At 40.0% G+C, this 15,287-nt stretch overlaps 1 protein-coding gene across 1 annotated transcript in view; it reads right to left on the bottom strand.

The window, feature by feature from the left end:
• Positions 1-224: 224 nt before the first annotated feature.
• FBN1 (fibrillin 1) overlaps positions 225-15,287 on the bottom strand; it is a 274,877-nt gene continuing 259,814 nt past the window's right edge. Inside the window, exons 62-65 of the mRNA XM_052647051.1 lie at positions 14,246-14,365; positions 5,709-5,940; positions 2,828-3,002; positions 225-1,651 (exon numbers count right to left, since the gene is read on the bottom strand). Coding sequence (XP_052503011.1) covers positions 1,262-1,651; positions 2,828-3,002; positions 5,709-5,940; positions 14,246-14,365 — 917 coding nt within the window. The 3' untranslated portion in view covers positions 225-1,261. The remainder of the gene's footprint in view (positions 1,652-2,827; positions 3,003-5,708; positions 5,941-14,245; positions 14,366-15,287) is intronic.

Genomic DNA, 15,287 nt, shown 5'->3' with positions numbered 1-15,287 from the left:
GGCATGATAAATTTTTATAATGAAATGCATGTGCTCTAAGACAATGAATTTGGTGTTTTAAAGCACTGAGGTCTAGTAGTTTAAAAGCCATGGGATTAATTTTAGGTCATGTTTTAGAAATAATGTTACAATCCAAGTATCTTGTTGGTAAGAAATAACTCTGCTGTCCTGAATGAATAAAACAAAGGACTGACTCAAATATGTTAATTTTTTTTCAGGTGGTTATATATTTGGCACCTTTAGGAGGTCTAACTAACACATTGAGGATAATTTAATTTCAGGAGACTTTATGAAATCTCCAGAATGGCGCCTCCACTCCCACATCCATGCAAGAACACAAAGCCGAGGGGTACACTAAAAAAAGAGACTGTTTTATTGTGACATTTATGACATGGACCCCTTGTTGACAGGAATGACCGAGGGTAGTCTTGGCATATTGCACAGGTGTGATGAAGGATGCACTGGTGATCCTCTGGCTGCTGAGGCTGCTTCCTGGTCCTCCCAGACCTCCATGCATGCGTGGGCCAGTCACAGAAATTTCATTACCACTTGGTGTATACATTTAAGAAGTCTTTGGTCTTAATAAGCACCATTACAAACCCTCACATTAAGGGCATTATTATTCTAGTTTATAAATGTTTCAATGATAAAAAATAGCACGATTACAGTATACACACACTTAATTTACATGTAAGGTATTATACTCATAACTGAGATAAGCTACTGCACTAACTTTGGTTGATTGAAAAAAATTAATGAAGTATTTGAACTGAATACTTGTAATTTGGTTTCTAAGTTATGTAAATATTACAGTGCATTTATAAATCTAGTTTGAGAATTTACTAGCACCAAATAGATATTATAAATGGCCAACCTAATACTTGCATTTGGAGAAGCAAAGTTTTACAATTTGAAAAAACAGAACAGTCCATCGATTGAAAGCACGTTCCTGTACGTCTGCTAGAAGGATGGCATGTCAGCATGAATGGCCAACCCCCAGTGGAAATACATGTCCCAGTTTTCAAGAATCAACACATATGACAAGGTAGCTTAGCTACATACATGAGAAGCCTGAGAAAGTGGTTGTTTTGAACTAGGGTAGTCACCTGTACCTTGCTTTTGTAATACAAGAATAGTGCTTATTTATAGAAATTTACGTGGTGAAAGACTGTACCTATAATATGAAGATTCTGATTGGGGGAAAAATTCAGTTCTACCTATCTATCTTGGTTTTTTAATTATTTGGTCTCTGGATGGTGAATTAATGAAGCAAAATCTGAATTTTCATCTTCAGATTATCACCCAGTTCACCACTGAGGTAGTCTTTGTCATATTTATCTTCTAGCTGATTAAGTTCTTTCTTTTTATAAAGTGGAGTACTACTGATTTGTAATGAATAGGTTCCAGCCACTGGCTTCTTCTTTGTGAAGTGGAGGTAGCTGATCCCTTCCTTTTGGTTGATTTTAAAGAAGCCGTTTTCATTTCCAGATTCAATCAAGTATCTGTTGTGATTCGTCAGAGTCGTGAGGGCTGGAAGGAGTTCTAGGATTCGGACCTTGTTACTGATGTGGGAAATATTGAAAGCGAACACGGCTGTCTTCTCAACATCCCAACTTGCAAGACTCACATTGGCTTCTATCTCAGGTTGATCCTGGAAAGACATATGGCAACGTGTGAATATAAAAGGTAAATATGCCACTTACTAAAGAAAAAGTGACCCTCACTCAAATACAACTTTCTTCTCATGTTGCATATACTCATTGAAAATGAATATTCATAAAATACTGTTTAAGCCACAAGTGTTACATTAGCACATATTTATAAAACTAAACATGTCAAGAAAGAAGTTGAAACCACTTGTATTTGGTCTTGTATTGCAGTGGGTCTCAAAGTGTCCCTCAACCGACAGCATCAGCATCATCTGGGCATCTGTTAGAGATGGAAGTTCTTGGTGCCACCTGAGACCTACTGAATCTGAAACCCTGGGGACATTTCCCAGAAATCCATTTTAGCAGGCCTTCCAGATGATTCAGATGCATACTCAAGTTTGAGAATGACTGTTTTAATATGTTATTTTCTTTTCAAAGACTTATCTCATTTCCCAAACCACAACGGATGGGTTGCAGCACCGATGCTAAGAAAGAACCAGTTTATTTCCATTTTGTTCACTGACGCAAAACCATCTCACCAAAGGCCACACCTATGAACCTACTTCCTGGCTCTGATGATCTGCTAATATTCAATGCTTTTCACCTGGCTTCTTGCTTGCCTCTCTGGGACCACATGTGCTGGCTCTCTGGGCCCGCAGCCAGAGGTCTGAGTATCTGCATTTCTGAGTTGACTGAAAGGCTGCAGCAGCCGTAGGCAAAGAAAACCAGGCGGCTGGAGCTCCATGTTGTTTTTGTCTGGAATCCAAGTTCCCTCACACTCCACATGGCTCTTTCGGTAGAGAAGCCTCTAGCTTTCAGAACTTGGCATCCCTGTGTACGGAGCACTATGTCACTTCACTGCTCTGCCCACTTGCTCTCCTGGATCTCAGACCTTGTCCTTTCATCAGACTTTGGGCGGGTGTTTAACTTTCTTTTTGGCGAGACAGAGGAAATGAGCAAGTATGTGAAAACCTTTGAATGGCCACTCCCTAAAGGCAGCAAGAAACTCCAGAGAGCCCCACAGACTCGTGTAAAATGCAGCCTAGAGCTCAGGGAATGTCTGGATTTTCTCCCCAGGGAGCTTTTTCACACTTTGGAGCATCCTTGGAGGAAACCACAGGAATCTGGAGGGCCTTTCTGCAATAGGAGGCATCAGGAGAAACCACCTTCTCACCCACCTCAATGTTGGAGGCATCTGTTTCATTTGCGCTTCTCCGCTTCCTGCCGCGTTTGGGGTAGCCGTTGATCTTACACTCATAACAAGCCTCTGGGGAGAGTGAGTTGTCATCCATTTCACTGCTGGCAGGTGGCTCTGGGTTTCCCCGGCCCATGCCCATTCCAGAAACACAGTGCCTATGGTGGAAGGGGAGCGTAGATAGTTTTCATTAGAATTGGGACATGGAGGAGGAGCAAGAGTTCTGGTGAAGCCCAGATCCTGCCTGGTGACATTCAGCCTTTGATTATGTGTCCACTGGATGATGGGCTGGTGCTAGAACCACACTGAAGCCCTCTGTGTTTGGTCTTGAATTCTCAGTTCCCTGAGTTGATTGATTTCTTTTTACTATCTCTCAAGGCCCTATTTTGCATATTTACTTGCCCCTTTATTTCCCAAACGTAACGTGGCAGGTGTTTTGCTATACTGGTGGAGAGGAGACAGGGAGTGGGAACAAGGGAAGAGTGGAAGATGAGGGGGAGACCATGTGACTCGGGAGGTTGAATAAAAATTGCCTTCTTATAAAATAGGCTCCACAGGAGTGAGAAAGGTATGTGACATCAGTGTTCAGTTCCTTGCCCTGTCCCTGTTTAACTGATACCATTACAGCCACCTCCAATTCCACCAGCACCACCTTTCACCACTCCAGCTTCTGAGCAATCTCTCCTATTATGAGACCTCTCACTTTGGCTCCTGAAGATAGAAAGAAAGCTCTAGGTAATAACTTAGGTTGATTTAGAAATATATTGTGAAGATATGCAGTGTATTAAATACATGTATCAGAGCTTGCCCAACTGTGGGAAATTGTTTCAAGTCATTCAAAACCACTAGGTCCACTGGCTCTGACTCATGTGAGGCTGGATAAATAAACCCATGCCCAAGAGAGAACTAGTTCAGCTGTTTTTCTTTGCCTTTCAGTTTTTAAAGCCAAGCTATGGAGGGAGGCTTGCATGTCTCACAAGTACCTTGTTTTGTTATTCTGCTTACTATTTCATAGGTCACTTGGAATATATTTATCAGGCTCCTCTTTCAAAATGTTTTGAAATGTCTGAATGATCTTAAGAGAAGCTTTATATTAGGACAGGCTTGTCCACTCTAGTGCTTCACAGAGGAGCCCAAACTGTTACAAATGGGTGAATTTCTATTAATGGGTCTACTAATAGGTCATAGTGTAGACTAAATACTATTTGTTTCTCTCTGCATTAGTTGATCTACTTTTTATAACTCATTTTCCTTTATGCCCTTAATATTCAAAATGTAATGCCATTAACATATTTTTTTTTTTTTTTGGTATTTTGCAGCAATTTACAGGTTTCTAGTATTTTCTGTAATCCTGCTGAGCACAACACATTTCCTTTCCTAATCCTTTACTTTTCTACCATGAAATGTATAGAAAAAATAATATGGATGACATGATAAGTGCTCATTCTTTGTGTGTGTGCATTCACATAATTATGAAATTGTTGGAAGCAAACCCCAAATTCACAGGCTTTGGTTCCTTTCTCAGAACTCCCAGTATTTTTATATGCCTGGAACACCACTTACAAGAAGTGTGACTATAAAGTCCCACTGGCCAGAAGCCAGTTTGGAGTGTCACAATTTTTGCTGGGAAAATGATTCTGGCATTAAATTTATAAAGAATGAGTCTATTGAGAGCCAGACACAAACATCTGGGAATTTGAGTCCTATTGCTGGCATTCTGTACGCTTCCCATGAAGCATTCTTTTACCTTCTACACACCCCAAAATGAATCACTTGATGTTTCTGTGTCAAGAAACCAAAGACCACAAAATTAACAATTTGATATATACACGTATGTGTGTGTTGTGGACTATGTGACTTTTTCTTGGGAGGAGTATATATGTGTGTGCACTGGTATATGTGTGTGTGTGTATTTAATGTCTCTGTGTTCCTAACTAAAAAGTTAAACTGTGAGCTCCTTCACAGGATAGCCAAAACTAAGACAGTCAAGTCCAGACTAATTCAACTGGGAAGAAGACCTAAACGTTGAAAATGAAAACAGTAACTTTTATATTACTAAATGGAACAACAAAATATCTTCCGTGCCCCAACTCTCACAATACAATGTGATATGCTACCTGGAAAATATAACAACTGTTTTAACTCTTATATTTAAAGTTCTTTTGCAACTTTTAATGTAAATTTAAATCTAAAATGTAAAATATATTTTGAAACTCTGAATGAGTGAAGTCGCTCAGTCGTGTCCGACTCTTTGCGACCCCATGGACTGTAGCCCACCAGGCTCCTTCCCCATGGGATTCTCCAAGCAAGAGTACTGGAGTGGGCTGCCATTTCCTTCTCCAGGGGATCTTCCCGACTCAGGGATCGAACTCGGGTCTCCTGCATTCCAGGCAGACGCTTTAACCTCTGAGCCTGACTCCCCAAAAGATATCTTTATGATTTATCCTAACAGGAGCTACATGAAGGCATTTTAAGTCAAGACAGAATCCTGCTTGCCCCAGGAGAAGGTTGCATCAGCAATATGCAGTCTGAGTCCAGCTCTGTCATGGATTACAGTCCCTGTATTTCCTGAGAAACGACTTGCCTTCCAACAAGATGTGAGAATCAAGAGAAGGAGATATAAGCCATATCTTGAGGTATTTACAATGTCATTTCATTATTTTGTTCCATGTTCTATGAATTTCCAGAAATCTAGATGGCCCCCTTCAAATAAAATAACCTAAAACCTTTGCAGAGCTAACTGGATTTAATTCAAGGATTATAAAAAGCATGGTTCAGTGCTACTAGGACAGGTCATTTTGAGTTCAGTATTCTTAATTACACTATGAATGAGAAAGCCTCCAATCACAACCAGCATTGCTTACCCTTGGCCTATTCGGAAGTAGCCAGGTGGACAGGCACACAGGTAGCCTCCCTCAGTATTGGAACAGCCGTAACTGCAGGGGGCCTGAGCAGAGCCGCATTCGTTGATGTCTTGGCAACCTCCACTGAACTGTTCGTATTGGAAGCCGGCAGGACACATGCACTTGTAGCTCCCCAGGGTGTTGTGACAGGAGGCTCCTCCGCAGATGTGAGCACTGAGGCATTCATTTTCATCTGCAGGGAAAACCAGAAGACGCCGCATATGTGATACTGGGCAGAGGTTTCTATGGAGGAGTTTGGGTCAGGCCACTCTGACCCAGTGCTGGCCAGCTGGCCCTCACCTTGGCTCTTGGGAAGGGAAGGTAGGTGGAATTGGCCGAGGTGGGAAAGGGAACAAGAGAGAAAGGTGTGGAGACAGATGTGGCTTCTAGCCATATGGTGAGCAAACGTGGTCTCTGAGGTCAAGTGCATCAGGCAGTGTGTTAGAGGATGGCATTCTGAGGACCAGTAGACTCCAGTCCTCATCTGAAGCCAATGGCAGTGTGTCCTGCTCTACAGGAGCATCTGGTGAAGAATGCAGGGGTGGTTCATGGCCAAGGTTCTGGGATCGGGGTGGGAGGGCAGGGAGCAGTTCTCAGTGCCTTTGCTTTAGAAGTACCCAGCAATGGGATGACTCTCTACAGCCAAGATGAGCCATATTCCTGGAGGCTGTTTCCTACTCCTTTTTCAGCATGAATAGGGTTGACAAGGGCTGACATCCTGCAGGAAGTGTCCTGCTCACCTGGATTTCCTTTTCAAAAGTCTATAAAAGCCCCCAGGTGCTTGCTCAGGGGATGAATGGTGCCTTCTGGTATGTCTGCTCCCATCTCTGAATGGACCTCCTTATCTAAACCATCCTCCTGCCCAGAGCATCTGGGCTGTGTCTAAAGCTAAGTACGGCTGGAAGAGATTCAGTGCAGACTTCGTGGACACTAATTGGGGAAAACCCACAAGAGACACAGATGCTGTGGAATGGGCTACTCACAGGGACCAGCCAAGTCTGATGGTAATACAAAGGAAAAAGAAATCTAACTTTCACAAATTAATTCAAAGGGAAAAAACCCTCAAGTTTCTTATTATCTCTGATTTATTCTTTTTTGAAACTTCCAATATATTTTTATAGATCTGCCTTTGTAGGACAGCACAGAAGTTTGCTGGTAAGACATTTCTTAACTGCTATAGCCCATTTTCAGGCTTATGCCCACTTGAATGCATGTAGATTGACCTTCTCCTCACTTAGCAAATATCTACTTCCAATGGAAAAGAGGAGGAAGGCAATTTAGTAACACTTAACACTTATTGGATGCCTACTGTGTGACAGATAGGATACTAAGTTGTTCAGTCACTAAGTCGTGTCCAGCTCTTTGTGACCCCATGAACTGCAGCATTCCAGGGTTCCCTATCCTTCACTATCTCCTGTAGTTTGCTCAATCTCATGTCTATTAAGTCGGTGATGCCATCCAACCATCTCATCATCTGTCACCCTCTTCTCCTCCTGCCTTCAATCTTTCCCAGTGTCAGAGTCTTTTCCAGCAAGTCGGCTCTTTGCATCAGGTGGCCAAAATATTGGAGCTTCAGCTTCAACCTCAGACCTTCCAATGAATATTCAGGGTTGATTTCCTTTAGGATTGACTGGCTTGATCTCCTTGCAGTCCAAGGGACTCCCAAGAGTCTTCTCCAGCACCACGGTTCGAAAGCATCAGTTCTTCAGAGCTCAACCTGCTTTATGGTCCAGCTCTCACATCATATACATGACTACTGGAAAAACCGTAGCTTTGACTATGGGGACCTTTGTTGGCCAAGTGATGTCTCTGTTTTTTAATATGCTATCTAAATTTGTCATAGCTTTTCTTCCAAGGAGCAACTTTCTTTTAACTAGGTACTTCATTTGCTTAATGTGCTTCAAAATAATGGAGGTAGGTATTAAAAATCCCTGTTTCCCAGATGAAGAAAGTGAGACTCAGAAAGCCCCTCCAAGATCTCCCAGCAGCAGGGCAGACATGCACACCCAGGTCTGTCTGACTTTAAGTCTCATGGTTTCCTTTATATCAAAGTGTCTCTCAAGAGATTTGCCCTCATTTACATTGTTCCTTTCTCTTTTAGTTTTTCCTTATTTGCTAAGGTAGTTTCATTTTTCAAGAAAAAATTGTTTCTAAAAAAAAAAACAACTTTTTTTTAAAATTAGGAAAACAGGTGGGTAAAATGGTAAGAGTGGGGTACTTGCATACATATACACACTTCATATGCCTTCCACCCTTTCTTTTTCACTTCCTTCTCTTCATCTCCCTTCCTTCCTCGAACTCCCCCTGCTTATCTGTATGTGGTTACAGAGAGGAGGAGTAGATATACAGTAAGAAAGCCATTGGTTGAGATGCCTGTTATGGCACAGTGCCTAGCCATGCATCTGTTTGTGACCCTTTCTATCAAAGGACTCTGAAGTACCCAATCAAGGTCACTTAGGTTCCAGGGTTCCTAAAACAAAATGATTTAATATGCCATCATCTGTGTTCCCCTCCCTTTCTTTTAAATTAGAGATGAGCTATGTGATAGAAACCAGTGGAGACCATGGGCATCAAAGGATGAACGAAGAACCAAGGGTGGTTCCTTTGGTGATGGAAGTATCTCTGGGCTGGATGTCTTCTCTGTGCCCTGCATACCCACCTCTAGACTTCTCAGCTGTGCTCAGCTCTACAAGGCTGATCAGAATGGAACACCAATAGGCTCTTCTTCCGTATCCTATGCTTTTTGATCGGGCGCAGCCATCTGTTTACCTGCTGGGACTCTGACTGATAAATCCTCTAAGGTACAGGTATGTGTGGGAAAGACCTGTTAATATAGAGCTTAAGATTTACTCTCTCTTGTTCCAAAGGACAGAAACGGGACCAATGGTTAGGAGTCAGAGGCAGAAAAGGTTCACTCTTTATGAAAAAGAAGGTGAGTACCTTTCTTGGTTGGAGAGGGATTGACATGTTAGGAAACAGATCAGATGAGATCACTGTCAAGGTTCATCTATTTTGGTCAAGAACTCTCCCTATCCCCTTTTCAAATTCTTTTCTACTTTATTTTTTTCCCCTCCTTGAAAATCTAATAAGCTTAAACTTGCTTTTCTGGGTTGGAGAAGTGGGGTGGAGTGGACCACGGATTAAGATAAGAAATTGGCAAATGTTCAATGTTTGAAGCTTGAAAACAATCTGTTTGTGCACTCACCCTTTCTATCAATATACAAATACCATGATTGTTTAACATGTTTTGCACTTTTCCTGACCTTTTTCATCCTGTGTGTGTACCCTGGAGCAAATGGCTCCACAAGGAATTTTTCTACACTACAAAATCTTTGTTTTATTCTTTCAGTTGTTACTTAAATTGGTAAGAGTTTTGCTCTTTTTATAAAAAGAGATGATTCTAATTTGAATGAAATGGGATTAGAATCTCTGAAAGACACTCCTTAAAAATCAGATGGAAACCTACCCCCTGTAAACTCAAAGGTTCCAGCATCAGGCTTGCACAGTGTGTCTTAGCTGTGGTGTTAAGAGAGAATTCCAAAATGTAGAATGGGCTTTCCTTTACTAATTTTCTCTAGGTCAAAATGGATCAGCTCCAACTTTAAGCTACAAGTTTGATATTTTCTAGAAAGTAGTGATATCAGTGGCCCCATACCCTAAACCTATCCATCTTCTAAAAGTGAGCTTCTGGCTGCTTAGAAGCAAGGATCCAGAGAGGGCTGGTCCAAGAGATTTGCTCTGCAAGGCTCTGAGGAGGTCATTCTGGTCCAAGGCAATGCTCATTCTGGATAACTACAATCCCAAGAATTATGAGAATAGTTTGAATCGGTATCTTCTGGGCATCAAAACCCCCAAACCTCTTCCCACTGTTTTAAACTAAAGTTTAGTTGATTTATAATATTGTGTTAGTTTCATATGTACAGCAAAGTGACTCACTTACATAGGTCCATCCTTCTTGTTGCAAATGGCAGTATTTTATTTGTTTTTATGGCTAATATTCCATTGTGTTTGCATATGCACACATCTTTTTAGACCAATTATCTGTTTGTAAATAGTGCTGCTGTGAACATTGAGGTGTATATATCTTTTCAAATTAGAGTTTTCATCCTTTTAGGATATACTCCCAGGAGTGGGATTGCTGGATCATGTGGTAGCTCTATTTTTAGTTTTTTTAAAAATAGCCTTCATACTGCTCTCCATAATGACTATACCGATTTACATTCCCACCAACAGTGTAGGAGGGTTCCCTTTTCTCCACACCCTCTTCATATATAAACCTTTTGATGATAACAGACATATTTGAAGGTAGTAGACTTTTTGATGGTGGTCATTCTGACCATGTGAGGTGATATCTCATTGTGGTTTTGATTTGTATTTATTTAATAATTAGCAATAGTGAGCATCTCTTCATGTGCTGGTTGGCCATGTCAGAGAAGACTATCTAGGTCTTCTGCCCACGTTTTCATTAGATTGTTTATTTCTTTGGTACTGAACTGTAGGAGCTGTTTATATATTTGTATATTAACCCTCTGTCAGTTGCATCATTTGCCAATATTTTCTCCCATTCCATAGACTGTCTTTTGTATTGTTGATGGTTTTCTTTGCTGTAAAAAAGCTTTTAAGTTTTATTTGGTCTCATTTGTTTATTTTTGCTTTTATTTCTTTTGACTTGGGAGACTGATCTAAGAAAATATTGCTACAATTTATGTGCAAGAATGTTCTGCCTATGTTCTCTTCTATGAGTTTTATGGTATCGCGTCTTATATTTAGGTCTTTAAAGCAACTGCAGTTTACTTTTGTATATGGTGTGAGGGAGTATTCTAACTTTACTGATTTACATGCAGCTGTCCAGGTTTCCCAACACTGCTTGCTAAAGAGATTGTCTTTTCTCCATTGTATATTCTTGCCTCCTTTAGATTAATTGACTGTAGGTGCATGGGTTTATTTCTGGGCTCTTTACCTGTTCCATTGATGTATATATCTGTTTTTGTGCCAATACCACACTGTTTTGATTACTGCAGCTTTATATCATAGTCTGAATTCTGAAAGGGTTATGCCTGTAGCTTTGTTCTTTTTCCTTGGGATTGCTTTGAAAATTCTGGGTCGTCTGTGGTTCCATATAAATTTTGGAATTATTATTTTTTTAGTTCTGTAAAAAATGTTATGGGTATTTTGATAGGGATTGAATTAAATCTGTAGATCGCTTTGGGTAGTATGGCCCTTTTAGCAATATTAATTCTTCCAGTCCAAAAGCATGGCTATCTTTCCATTTCCTTGAATCATCTTCAGTTTCCTTTATCAATGTTTTATAGTTTTCAGCATATAGGTCTTTCACTTTCTTGGTAAACTTTGTTTTTAGATATTTTATTTCATCTTTTCATGTGATTTTAAACAGGATTTTTTTTTTTTTAATCTTCTCTTTTGGATATTTCATTGTTGGTGTAAAAAAAAGGAACAGATTTCTGTATATTAATCTTGTACCTTGTTACCTTCTGAACTCATTTAACAGTTCCAGTAGTTTTTGTGTGCAGTCTTTAGGGTTCTCTATAAAGATTATCATGACATCTGTACACAGTGACAATTTTACCTCTTCCTTCCAGTACAATTTGAATAGGAACAGTGAGAGTCGGTATCCTGTCTTGTTCTAGATTTTAGTGGGAAGTCTTTCAGCTTTTCACCATTTAATATTATATTGGCTGTTGGTTTGTTGTAAATGACTTTTATTATGTTGATAAATGCTCCCTTTAAAACCACTTTAGTGAGAGTTTTTAATCATGAATGGATGTTGAATTTTATCAAATAGTTTTTCTGATTCTATTGAGATGATCATTTGTTTTTTTGTCTTTCCTTTTGTTGATGTGGTATAACATACTGATTTTTCATGTGAACTATGTTTGAGACCTGGAAATGAATCCAACTTGGTCATGGTGTCTGACCCATTTTATGTATTGTTGAATTTGGTTTGCTAATATCTTGTTGAGTATTTTGAACCTATGTTCATCAATGATACTGGCCTGTAATTCTTTTTATGTAATGTCTTGTCTGTTTTTGGCATCAGGGTGATGGTGGCTTCATAAAATGACTCTGGGAGCATTACCTCCTCTTTAATTTTTTGAAATAGTTTGGGAAGGATGGGTATAAGCTCTTCTTTGAATGTCTGGTAGAATTCCCCAGTGAAGCCATCTAGTTCTGGACTTCAGCTTACAGGGAATTTTTTTCATTAAGATTATATTTTACTTCTGGTGATGGGCCTATTCAAATGATCTGTTCTTCTTGATTCATTTTTGACAGCCTTTATGTTTCTAAAACTTGTCTACTTCTTCTAGGTTGTCTAAGCTCACTTCTAGGTGAGCTCCACAATTTTTTGGCATATAACTCTTACATGATTCTCTTAGGATGTTTTTAATTTCTATAGTATCAGTTGTTATTTATCATCTTTCAATTTATTATTTTATTAATTTGGGTTTTCTCTTTTCTTCTTGTGTGTCTGTCAAGCAGTTTCTCAATTTTGTTTATCTTTTCAAAAAAATGGCTCTTGGTTTTATCAGTCTTTTCTATTTTTTAAATCTCTATTCATTCCTGCTCTGATCTTTATTTCCTTCTGTTGTCTTGGGCTTTCTTTGTTTCTTTTTCTAATTCTTTTAGGTGGCAGATTAAATTATTTGAGGTTTTTTTTCTTTTTTTTCAAGAAGGCCTATATTATTGTGAACTTCCCTCTTAAAGCTGCTTTTGCTGCACCCTATAGCTTCTGTAAGGTTGTGTTTTCATTGTTGTTTGTCTCAAGGTATTTTCCGATTTCTTCTTTGATTTCACTGTTGACCCGCTGGTTTCTTAATAATATGTTTAGTCTCCACATGTCCATTTTTTCTTTCTGTGATTTCTCATTTCATGGAGATCTTTCTTGCAGATTTGGCTGAATAAGAGGTGTTCTGCCAGTTTCCAGTTGGTTTTCTGTGAGAACTGCTCCCCATGTAGATGTATTTTTGATGTGTTTGTAGGGGTAGGAGAACTCCACATCCTCCTATTCTGCCATCTTGATCCTCCCCCTCTTCCAACTTCTTAATAGACTCTTGGTTCTGCAAGTCCCAAGCAGAACACAGTCTTCATGGGGCCAGCGAAGAATCTTCAGGCAACAAGGGCATGACCTGGCCATCTCTATCATCTCTGAACTAAGCAGAGGAGGAGGAGGAGAATGCCCAGCAGTGGTAGATCTCACCTCTTTTATACTCTTCCCCATAGCTTCAGTTTCATCCAAGGGAGATATGTAATAAGGGCAAATAGACTCACATGCTGGGTATTGAATCAACAAAGCTTATGCTGGAAATTTTGTGAACAATGTCAGAAACTGGTGATTAAAATCTAAGACCTCCCTGAGCTGGTAATAAACAAAGGCATTTTTTTTTTTTTTTAACAAAGGCATTTTTTATTAAAACCAGATCACTAACCAGCAAACTGTGCAGCATAAGCTCTAGCACTGTGGTTATTTCAGCCAGTCCTACTCACCTCTGCAAAACTGTGTTTTGTAAAGAATCAAACCAGATGAGAAAGACGCATATTTGATAAATGAACACATACCAAATGTGTCTTCATTTGGAGTAAAATCAAGCATTGCAACATGGAGCAGTCATCCAGAGGCAGTCACTCTGTTTTTGAGAAGGAGGGCCCTGTTCCCAAGAGAGTGGCAGCCAAACAGGTCACCAGAGCACCAAGCTTGCAGTGCTACTGGGTGAATTAAAAAAAGAAAAAACAAGTAGAGGTGACACTAGAAAGGCAGCCCTGAAACATGAAGTGAAGAAAGAGCTTTGGATTCTAGCTCTGGTGCTGCCACAAAAGAATGGGTAAGGACAGACTGCCTTTCCTTCCTAGCTTCTAAGCCTTCATTAGTAAAATAATGGCATGGGCTAGATGGATTGGGGTCCTTCTAAACTTGCAATGTTGGGATTCTCTGATGTCCATTAAAAGTTATTTTCCTATGACACTGTGGGACCAAAAAGTGACAATTTCAATTTAATGACAGAGTCTGGGACTCCCTCAATTTTCGAAAGAGTTTAGCAATCCTGAAAAAAACTTGTACCCTGCCCCAAAGGTGTATAGCATTCAATGAACCACTTCTGCATCTTCTGACCAAAAGCTGCTCAAAGTAGCCTTTGGCTGATGGATAGTTTTCAGTCAGACGGAGGATTTTGTTGGCCTAAAGAGAACTCCAGTGTGGGCTGATGACTAGCAGTGAAGCAGAAGAGCAAGGAGATATTAGGAATTAAGGAATTCTGTCAGCATTTCATTTCAAATGCCTTCAAAGTACCCTTTATCATAATATTTTTTTCTTAGTTTGCTACTTTGCAAAGGTTATGACTTCCCTCTGGTTTCAACCAGGTATGGACAATTTGAAATGAGTATTTGTTGCTGCAGTGATAAGTTTAAAGTTTTCAGAAAGAAAGCAGTGTTCTGACTCAGGAGCTGACAGCAGATCATCTTGTGAACAAGGGAAAACTACTTGCCGACACACTGGTTCCATTGGTAGTGCTGGAGATAGCCCTGGGGGCAGCTGCACCTGTAGCCGCCGATGATGTTCTGGCAGCCGTGCTGGCAGCGATGGTTTCCCTCACACTCGTCCACATCTGAAAAAGAAGGCAGAGCTGCGTTTAAGTCACATCAGTGCATATCTCAGAGGTATTTTCTGAAGCAACATTTATCAGCATATGAATGTGAAAGGCAATTTTAGTAAGACATCTGACACATAAAAAATTGTTGATGTTCAGTTGCTAAGTTATGTGGGATTCTTTGCAATCCCATGGACTGCAGCAGGCCAGGCTTCCCTGTCCTTCACTATCTCCCAGAGTTTGCTCATATTCATGTTGATTGAGTCAGTGATGCTCTCAAACCATCTCATCCACTGCCGCCCCCTTCTTTTGCCTTCAGTCTTTCCAAGCATCACCAATATTCCACCACCAATTTCAAGAATGTCTACTCTGGAGCTTTTGATAAGTCCAAGGGAAAAAACATCCCTGGTAAAATCCACAAATAAAAATAATGAAGACACTAATGCAAGGCACATGAAAGCAGTATAGGATAGCTGTGTAAACTATTTATATTTCCTTATTTCTGCCAGAATTGGAAACCAAAAGGCCAATACAAAAACAAAATCCTAAAAAATAAGAGTAAAATGTTTAATCATATGTTGGCAGAAGAGTTATTCCTTATATACTTAATCTACATTGAGGGAATCCTTTCAAGATTTTGGATCCAGTGACTAGAAAATTAAGTGATCAAATTCAGGAATCCAGCTGTTTTTCTTGATTGGGTCATTTCCAATTAGACTAACAACTGAGCAGAAAGTCTTGTTACATTCAGGAAAAGCATGTGTTGAGGACATGGTCAAGCATGAAACAAAAGGTGTATCTCTAAGATATGGGACTTGTACAAACCAGAGAGAACATTTCCATCTGCAGCTGGCTGCCTCCCCTGTGCTCAGTTCTGATGTCTCATAGAGGATGACAATGCAGGTGTTTATAGGCCACCTCATGAGGAGCAACCAGCTGG

This window comes from Budorcas taxicolor, chromosome 10 (genome assembly GCF_023091745.1).
Source record: "Budorcas taxicolor isolate Tak-1 chromosome 10, Takin1.1, whole genome shotgun sequence".
Taxonomy (NCBI): Eukaryota; Metazoa; Chordata; class Mammalia; order Artiodactyla; family Bovidae; genus Budorcas; species Budorcas taxicolor.
The sequence above is the reverse complement of the archived record's forward strand: the minus strand, read 5'-3'. Positions and strand labels throughout refer to the sequence as shown.